A 10,601-nucleotide genomic window follows, 5' to 3' on the forward strand; every position below is an offset into this window, starting at 1 on the left:
GTGAGATTCATCTTACTTAAGATTTAGACTTATAATGCTTATAATTAAGTATTCTTGTAGGTATTTAACATAGGTGGAGTTAAGTACCTCAGTTCTTTAAAGCATGGACCTAGGCAGCTACCTGCATTAAGAAACACTTCAAAATCTGTGTAAGTCTAGCCCCAGGCTCCCTTAATAAATATATGAGATGAATGAGGCTTATTTTCCCTTAGTTACATGTCATTACCTACATGATTTGAATTGTTCTAATGTACACTCCCAGTCACTTTGCCCTTTGGATTACCTCTTCTCTTGCCTTATGCACCTATGTGCGTAGGAGAAACTAGGGAAATGTAGTTTAATTGGAGAAGGAAGGGTGAGTTCATAAGTACCGTCTCTCCCCTTAGGCAGAGAACAGCAAGTGATTTCAAAATCTACTGGTGATCTGGCTTGTCATTCTCGCCAGAGGAGGAGTGGCAAATGGGTGAAGAAGCACATTAAAGTAGACTGAGGAAGTGACCCTGAGATGCAACTGTGAAGCAGGCTTTTAGCTAAAGCCAATTACTTATCTAACTACCTAGAAATTATGAGGAAGAATAGCTCCTGGTGAAACAAAAGAGAGATGATGGTGATGAGAACGAAAGGACTTCAGTTGTTCATTTTCAGCGCAGGTGAGTACTAATTTGGTTATGTCCTCAAGGGTTGGGTAGAAGAAAAAAGTACTATCAAGTCAGAATATACCAATGGAATTTGTGCATTTCTTTTTTTGTTTAGTAGAAGTTCCTGCATGTTTATGATCACGCAGATGTGTTTACCGTTTCCATACTGAATGTCCAGACTCACAGGCATCTCCTAAAGCCACAAGACAATTTCAGGAGCAGGGAAAGAATGTTATTCTTCATGACACTGGAAAATGTTAAAAAAAAAAAAAAAGTTTTAATGGCGTCTGTTAAACACAACCTTTGTGCCTGAAATTTCTACAGCTGGAAGTGGAAAAATCTTTGGAGTTTACTACTTTATACATAAATCTGCATGTGCCATACATCTTCATAATTTTATATTCTATTGTTTATATGTACTCCTGTGTGTCTTGTGATCTCTGCCTATTATGAATGGCAAGCAGATGCACATCAATCCCTACCAGCACTTATAAATCAGACAGCTTGCCCTTGGCCTTCATCACAGAATCCTCTCTCTGATCTGCCATTCTCACCCTGCCTTACAGGGCCTGCAATCTTGCCTCCACTGCTTTTTTACCTATCTGTTATTTTCTCACAGAAATGTTCCTATACCTTCTAGACTTTAAACAGAGCTACTCATATGGAAATCGCTCATCTTTTTACACAAGATATTGAAAACATCATCTTAACAGTAAGACCGTAAGAAGAAAATGCACAAAATCTAATGTAATTGGAAAAAAACAAACACGCTTCCTATATAACAAACATGAATTGGGTCATGAATTGATGATCCAAATATAAATTGTGTAGCCCTGTTGGTATTCATTCTACTTTTTTGTTATTCTCACATTTGGTGCTATAAAAACTACAGATTTGTAAACTTTTCAGAGCATAGATCTGTCTGTGCTCCATAGCTTTTGTGAAGCTATTCCTTATTGTGGGGGAAGGCTCAAGTGATAACAATCAAATATTAAAACACTGGCCTGTGAAAAATTTTTGAGGAAGGTACAGGAGGTTTATGCACTGCATCAGAATGGAGAAGCTACACAGCACACTGCAGTGCAGTGTTGGGACTCTAGAGTTATCTTGAAGAAATTGTGTCAAGATCTCAGCATAGGCTGACTTCTGCTGCTGAACAGCTTTTCACTACAATTGTGTGAATAACTGATACTTTGTTCTTGCTGAATGAAAAGCCTTGAACACTCATTTTGAATTAAACAAAGTATTTCATTTTAATGCTAAATAATTTAATTCACATTTAAGAGGTTTTCCTTCTCCCACTTCTGAACTAAGCTACGGATAATTTCTGAAGTATTGAGAAATTAAAATCAAAGCATTTCCTTTTAAAAGTTCCTTTTCAAACAACACATTTCAACTTTTCCTGCTTTCCTCACTTGCCAAAACTACCAAGACAAAACAGTGTTAATAGTTTTGCTTGACCAGAATCTCAGTTTTTTTCAGTAAGCAAACCTTCCTCTGTAATTTTTTCACTGTATTTTGATACCATTTATTAGCATTTACTCAATAGGTGGATGTGAAAGTAACAAGTCATTTTTCTTTTCTTCTTCCTTTATACTAGTACAAAGGTATAAGTTGAACAAAGGGAGAAAAAATGTATCTCAAATTTGTTTTAAAAATGCTACAGAAATACTAATTAGTAACAAAAACATTAATTTAAGATGATACCATTCCCCTACTAATATATAGGCTATTGAACTTCTCTCCTATTTTGAAATTCTTTTAGAATTAACCCTCCTGTTCCTTTAGCTGTACTTCGAATAGATTTTGTCATTAAAAAAAAAAAAAAAAAAAAAAAAAAGGACACCCCAAACCATGCAAAACAAACCTCAATTTTTAGGTATGCTACCTATAAGTAGTTGGCTGTTCTACCTGACAAAGTAAGATTTGAAATGACTAATGATAGTTAAAAAATGATACACTACTGAATGACCACCACCTCTGAAACAGTTGGTGTCTTATAGAAAGTGTATGTGAATAGGGAAGGAAAGAGATCAGGAAGAAGTGGTTTCCCAGAATCAAATAACACAGCTTTCATGAGAGCCAGAAGGAGAAGTAAGGGGGGAAAAATGGGAGGGCATCAGAAGTCAGCCTTTACGATGAGAGCAACAAATGAATTAGCAACCTTGCTTATTATGGACTGTTCTAGCACATGCTGTTTCATTTAAATTTGTGACTCTGCACTGAAGATATGTTTGGAAAAAACAAAACCAAAAACATTTCATTTATTGTAGGATTTCAGTCATTCAGGAAGAAGGAAAAATATGCATATGGGGAAGTCTTAGGGTTGGGCAGTTTCTTCTCTCCCTCAGCGCTGAGTGAATGACCTGTCAATGAATGCTGGCCTGTTGGAATCAGTTTCTCAGTCACAAAAGCATCAGGAAATTGGTTTTGCTCTGTCTCCTAGTATAAAGTGTAGTCATTTTCCCCTAAACGCAGAAGAGCATCTATCCAATTGCAGTAGGCAACAAGAAAGATTTTACAGGAGTCTCTTACACAGAGGGAATAATTAAAAATGCAGTCAGAAGGAGCCTAGAACTATGCAAATATGGCCCTTGCACTAGGTGTTCCAGAAGACAGAAACATCTGGGAGTGGCTGCAATAAAATAACACTAGAAATACTTTGCCCTGCCGGTTTCCTTCTAGTAGCTGTCAGTAGCTATGAATGGATTAATCCATGAAAGAACAGGAATCACTATTGCCATGTTACATGTGAAGAAACTAACACACAAACTTACTAATTAACCATACAAGACCAGCACAAAACACAATCTTTGCACTTGCTGTAAAAATGTCTCAAGCTGGTTCTAAAGACAGCTGTGGAGGAAAGGCATCCCGGCCAGGTAGTAAGGAGAGGTGGGTGCAAAGGAGAGAAAAGTTTTACTGCTATTTATTGCTATTCCCACCAAACTCCTCTCAGGAAAGGGAATATGCAGCAGTTCTATACACACAGACTATTTCTAAGGAAAGGCTTGAAGGGCCATTTGCTACAGGAAACATCTGACATATGACAGAGATGTGACTCTTAGGACAGTGACCACAAAAGCTTTTCGGTCCTGACACTAATGTTAGTTTTAAGGGATGCCTTCACTACCTTAGCCTGCCCTTCCCATACCTGGGGAGAGCACACATCTCTGCTCTCCTCCATGTTCCTCCTTACGGGACCTCGTGATGGGAGAGCCTCTGTGATGGGAGTGCCTCACACAGTGATGCGAGTGTGCAGCCTCCCAGAGATGGGAGTGCTTCTGTGTGAGAGCATTCCCTTTCCCTCCTCCCCACGCTCTGTCTGACTGGTTGCAGATTTAGATTTCTCCGATGATTCAGCCTGGTGCCATTGAAAAAATACAAACTGTAAGGAGAAAGCAGGTGCTTTTAAACATAGGCTCCCACAGGCACAAAGGTCATCTAGGGCTGGGCCAAGCTAAACCTCCAACAACGAAAACTTGCCACTACAACATGTAGAGCATTACTCTGGAGTAAAGTTCAGCATGGTGAGTTAAGTGTCAGGTCAAATGCAACACAGGCTATTGTTTCTCTTGTTTCTTTACAAATTTTCTTTGCTTTCCTAGGTTTTTCCCTGTCCAGGGTATCACTTGAACGCATTTTGATTCATGAGCACAAAATCTCAGTTCTTTATGGATTTGGTTTGGTGTAAGTTACTTGATGGAGAGTTTCCTTGATCCCAGAAATTTGATAATATCAATTTCTTACTTTAGCCTAAATCCCTAAGACTGCTGGTACACTTGTATTACCTGTTTATCTGCCTCCCGTTATACATTTTGAACCTGTCAGATGATGTCAGTCATGCTGAAAGAAGGGTCAAAAATTACATCCTTACAAATTCCATAGAGATTTATGTCCAAGTAAAGAAGAGGGGACTGAATGTGGAAAGGAAAGCAGAGTTTAGCTATTAGCCACCTCGTGCAGCAACTGCTCATAGCTAATCAGCCACAGCACACATTGCCTCCTGCTCAGTGGGGAATGCTATGGACAACAGAGGCTATGTGGGGTTAATGTAGTGTGTAAGAAAGCCAAAGGACCAAACATGTAAGTATGTAGAAAACCAGATTTCACCAATTTTGCTGACTGAAGTATTTATTCTCTTCCTAGTTCTGGTAACTGTTCATGCCCTCACTGTGGAAACACCTGTAAAGAAAGTAGAGGTGGCACGAGGGAACAATGCTACTCTCCCCTGTAATTTTAATACTGATGCTTCCATCAGCGTGGGAGACTTCGTTATCTGGAGGAAAATCAACAGTGCGGTAAATCAAGATTCATAAAGAATCATATGATAGGGCATCCAAGATAGGGCTGGGGGAAGAGATGGAAGCAGGACTACAGGAATGTGTGCTGGAACACAGGATTCCTGCAATACTTTCTTTAATCTCAGAGCTATGTAATTAGAAACTCTGATTCTAGATTCAATTTATCACAATTTCATTTCACGATAGTAAGAAGCCCCAACGTTTTCTTTTCTCTTGGTCTTGCAGCTGGCTACTGAAAATATATCACTATATGTACTGCGGGTTTCCATCTATTCACATATGTGAAATACTGAGATATGCTATACAAAGCTACATATATACCACTTAAGATACTACATAAAACATTTTAAGTTGATGAAGATAGTACAGAGAGAGATTCTTGAGAGCTTCCCCATTCACAGGGAGTATTTAAAGAGACCTCAGAAGTTCTTGGGATTTAGTTAGAGGTGAAGCACCCTTTGGAGATCTTGCAGTAGTTGCCTAAGGTTTCTTCTCTGAAGATCCTTACTGGAGGAACGCAAGAGAATATGTAGGGGAATTTGACTGACATGGGTATCTCAGAGAAGTCTTATGGTGTTCTGTCTTGGAGAGGAGAAGTGTAGAAGTCTCAGCAAAGGAAATCAGTTGTCCCTGACTTCAGAGAAGGTGAGAGAGAAAGGGGAGTCTAGATAGACATTCAGATATGGAGACTTCTGTGCTTTTATGATTTTCTGGGCTCTTTGGCAAACTGGGGCAGGTTTAAGGCCCTCTTTTCCAGATTGTTCTTAAGTGTGGTCTAATCCAGAGAGTTAAGCAGTAGACTCACATACAAGAAACTACGATTGATCAGCTTCCCTTCCTCTCTGATAGGATGATGCTGTCATTAGGTATTTTGATGGACTTGTACAGTATGGCAAGGGCTATGAGAATCGTATACAGTTCACTGGTGATGTAGATAAAGGGGACATCAGCATCACCATCAATGCAGCAATCATGGAAGACAACGGTACGTTCACATGCAATGTTCGTCTTCGGAACGACCCTCCCAGGCAGACTGCATTGATGACTCTCTTAGTCCTTGGTAAGAATGATGGAGACAACCCCAGATCCTTTATATAACCCACTCTGCACCTTTTAATGTCCTTATTGTTTTAGACAACAGATTTTCTTTAAAAAAAATAAATAAAAGGAAAGAAAGAAACTGTTCCCAGTAAGTCACAATCCCCAATTCCATTTTCTGTCTTTTCCTACTACTATATAAGTAGGTAGGAAGGCTGAGAGCACCCACCTTGCTTAGATACCTGACTGTAGGAAAGAATGGCCCTTAGAGCTGTAAAGTTCAGTTTCCTAATAACTCCAGCCCCATTTCTGGGCCTTCCTCATCCCCCCTGAGGCTTGTCATATTCTATTTATCAACAGATGAGTTACCCAACACTATCAGAGATATCCCATAAAGTATCTTATGATTCCTTATTTTCATTAACAAGTATCAAAAAGGGAGAAACAAATCAGCAGTAGAGACAAAAGTTCATTGCAGTTCTTTTGAGAAGGTGGCGGGCACAAGGTCAGCTTCTGTTTAGCATGGAAAAAAACCCGACAGATGCAGAAGATGGGTTGAAATAAAAGACTACACCTAGGTAATAAAATTCACTCCTATTTTTCTTCCTTTAGTTGCACCATCCAAGCCAGAATGCAAGATTTTGGGGACAGCAGAATATGGGCAGACAATTAATCTGACCTGCATTTCTCATGAAGGTTCCCCAAAACCCACATATGCCTGGCAAAGCTACAATGTACAAAACCAACTCCGTTCACTACAAACACCAGAAGGTATGAAAAGTGCGAAGACACTAAACATTTGAGCTCTCTATAGATTAGGATTAGAAAGACTTTGAATTGCAAATTCAAGAAGACACATAAGCATTTCTCTAGGAAGTACTCTGACCAGGATTTTAGAAAGGCGTCCTTTTGACACAAGACACACTCATGAGTAACTCAGCAAAGGGAAAATGAGCATTACCTGAAGTAACAATGATAAATAAGATTTTCATTTCAGCTCTCCCCTAGACAGAAAGCTGGCTTACTCTGGAAGCAGAAAGAAATAATTACTTCTCAATTGCTAGAGATAAGTTTTCTAGCAGGTTTGTCTTTATAGCCCAGCTCACTTGACAAAGTCTAGATCACTTTCTGAGATGAAGGCAAGCAAAAGTTGGCTCTGGAAGCTACTTGCCTTCTAGAGGTAAACCTATCTAGAGGAGGTAGTAAGAGAAACAGTTACATCATTCTTGCTGTGAAAATGAAGAAGCCTCCAGTCCTTCAGGACCACCACACATGCATATGGCCCAGTATTTTATCTGCTTTTATTTTAAGTCAGAATCTGGACAAAACAAACTGGATTTCCATGACAGGACATTTTGTAGCACTATTCACACAGAAATGAGAGTGTAATAGTCTCTGAAGTGTAATAGTGACACCCAACTCAGATTTATTGCTTTAAACAATGCTATTTATTCCTTGTATGTCCAGCTCCAGCAGGACTGAAGATGTATTTGAACCTGTTTCTTCCAGTTTGAGTTACTGTAGCATTGCTATACAGGTAAAATAAATGTGATCAGACTCTATAGGGTATTCAACTCACTAGCTGGCTCTTGCACAAATTATGCAAAAGAGGAAATTTAAGTAGAAATACAAACTTTATTCACCTGACTGGCCACTAAGTGGTGCCAATGCATCAGACAAAGCCCTGAACACACCGTAACTTGTCTTCCTAAAGCAACTGTTTCTGCCTTCATTCTGTTCTTCCCTGGGGCAGAGGTTTGTTCTGATCTATTTCCATCTACTTCCATTTTCATCAGGGCAGTTGTCTAGTAACTGTGGAGACTGTCTCCTTCCTTCCCTTCCTGATGGCTGGAGGCACTACTGTCACTACAAGCAATATGTTTCTTGGTATTTGTGCTAAGCAAATCTCTGTGCTACAGAGTGTAAAGAATTCCCTTCAAATCCATTCCAATATCGACAGTATCTGACCCACATTCTTCCAATTTGACTGACCAGTCAATTAGTTTTGATTTAATTTACAAGGTTTTGCAATCCAATAATGGATTATAGTTCCGAGAACCTCAGTTCTGAGAACTGTAAACATCACACTGGAAGAAAAAAAGTGGAGTATGCACGGACAGTAAGTAGAGACTTCAAAAAACGAAGAATGTGGAGTCTTTTTATTTGGTTTGTGTGCTCTTTTACTATCTGGCGCTAGATGGCAGCAAAGAACTAAGCGGAATCCCAGTTCCATGAGCGAGCTGGAAAGAAAAGAGATCACACAGGGAAAATAAAACAGGAAAATATCTAGAACTTTGCGTTCTTAGACCAGGAATCTCGACCTTAATCAGTAGGTCACAAGGAAAAGCATGCACTACATATACAAGTGTCAGCTGGAGATGCAACAAGCAAAAACTCACTGTTCTGTTTTGACGGACAAAGAGCTAAGCTTTAGCATTTAGCGTTGAGCTCTGTCAAGTCGGACAGAAAACATCTAGTGTCATAGCATTCCCTAGTCACTGCGTTTCTTTTCCTTAGCCTTTTTTTGCAGCCTCAGTGGCCTCTCTCAGGCTAGAAGACTGCTTCTCCTACCAGTAAATAATTAAGAACTTAAACCCTGAGAGCCAGAGGATTGAAGAACTTTTTGCCACATTACAAATTAATTCATCAGATAGCCACTTCTCAAAGCCAGCTGCCAATTTGTGTGATCTTACGTTTCTCAGTAAAGAGAAGTGCTCTCTTTGCTGCCATTTATCCACTGCAAATGAGCTTTTACTAAGGTTGCTTCTTTACCCCCACATCTACAATTTCCTTTTTAAAGGAATGTTGAAATGCCCCATATTCCCTGTATCCAAAAAAACCACATTTCCATTTATCCTCACACAAATCATAGTAAAACCTGGAGACTAGCATGGAAACTTTCACGCAGGGCAGAAGAATCCATCAGCTTTAATAACTTCTCATCACTCCACTAGTCTGGGCTAGAATTGAAAAAGCTCTGTCCCCACTTCCTTCTCTGCTCTAATTCTTTTCTTTTCCTCACTGGGTTTGTGTTTTGCAACAGGAGAACAGTTAACTCTAAAGAACATCTCAGCAGATACCTCTGGCTTTTACATCTGCACTTCAAGCAACAGAGTAGGAAAGGAATTCTGCAACATCACAGTCAGCGTTATGCCACGTAAGAGATCAAGTTGCTTACCGGAAGAGTAGTACCAGAGGATGCATCCTGTCCAAGCATGAAGGCATGAACAGAGACAAAGCAGACTGAAATATAAAAGTCTATTTTTTGTCAAAAAGTAGCACAGGTTTTATTTAATCTTCAAAATAAATTCTCTGCCTCAAATGCTCATAGAACTGTCCATAGAGTTAGTTCACAGTCAGACAAAAGAGATGTATATAAAAAGAGACAGGCCTCAGCACTTGAAGTCTGAATCTCAACTTGAGTAACAGAAGCTGTTCAGATCCAGAGGCTCTTCCCTGTTCCTGTCTAAGCAATTGCTCCTATAGATACATGAGCAACCCAGTACAGAATTAGTTCCAATTGCTGCAGTCCAATAAATGTGGTCCCCACTCAGCCTGGATCTGGTAGTGGGATATGACATCTGGTAGTGCAATTTTAAGTGCAGTGGTTGTGCTGATCACATTTATTGTCTTCCAGTTGCAAAGAGATTGTTTTTTTTATTCCTTTACAGCATCCATGAACATTGCCCTTTATGCTGGCATCATTGGTGGTAGTGTTGTGGCAATTATAGTTATTGGTATTTTAGCCTATTGCTGCTGCTGTCGGGAACACAAGGACAAGGACTACGAGATGACGTAAGTACCTTTCTCTAAACAGTGAATGGAACATATGAAGGGTTCACTTTATCCCTTTGGCATTAACATATGAAGTGGAAAGCTTAGAGAAAGAAAGAAAAATCACCAAGAAAAGTGTTCACTCCTTTCTCCTCTCAATTTCTACCATAGCAGCTTCTACCTCTTCTCACAGAATATGCCCAGTATTCCCAGATGCCTTTGTGATCTCTGAGGTAGAACATGAACATTCAAGCCTTGGAACTGAACTAGTAAGCCAAAGTCAGTCAAGCAAGAAGAACAGGATGAGCAAAGATACCTCAGTTATCCTTTCTCTATACATATGCTACATAAAAAAGTAGCTCACACCTCTTGAACCACTAAAAAGACTTAATTTATGGAGTTCAGTTTGATACACTTCAGGTGGACTTAGAGCAATCTGAATCCATTATAATGCAAAATCTCTTCAGAAAAATTGGTAACTGTTTTTAATTAACATCTCTAATCCTGAACAATGTTTTAGGGAGAGAGAAGATAGAAATGAACCCTCCCAGGAGGAGCCTACGAGGAGTCGGAGAGCAGACAATGATTTTGAGGATGAATGAAGAAAGAAGCAGGACGCCAATGCCATCCTCAGGATTTTCTGAGGCACAGACATGGTAGAAAAGAAATCAAATCCCTCTCTCTTGACGCAAGAAGGAGGGTTTTTTTAGAATAAACAAGCCAAAGCTAATGCTCTGACTTCAGGTTCCTGGGAGAGAATATCCTTGTCTCTCCCGGAAAAAAAAAAAAAAAAAAAAAAAAAAAAAAAAAGTGCTTAACATGCAGAAGGGACTAATATAAAACCTCA

General features: G+C 39.4%; 1 protein-coding gene across 1 annotated transcript; it reads left to right on the top strand.

Annotated features, from left to right (window-relative positions):
- The first annotated feature begins 604 nt into the window (after positions 1 to 604).
- GPA33 (glycoprotein A33) lies at positions 605 to 10,356 on the top strand. The gene is made up of 7 exons (XM_062574394.1): positions 605 to 650; positions 4,788 to 4,939; positions 5,792 to 6,002; positions 6,593 to 6,751; positions 9,024 to 9,137; positions 9,652 to 9,775; positions 10,275 to 10,356. Exons 1-7 carry the CDS (start codon positions 605 to 607, stop codon positions 10,354 to 10,356), a joined length of 888 nt encoding a protein of 295 aa, XP_062430378.1.
- The last annotated feature ends 245 nt before the right edge of the window (positions 10,357 to 10,601 follow it).

This window comes from Rhea pennata, chromosome 1, assembly GCF_028389875.1.
Source record: "Rhea pennata isolate bPtePen1 chromosome 1, bPtePen1.pri, whole genome shotgun sequence".
NCBI classification, from domain to species: Eukaryota; Metazoa; Chordata; class Aves; order Rheiformes; family Rheidae; genus Rhea; species Rhea pennata.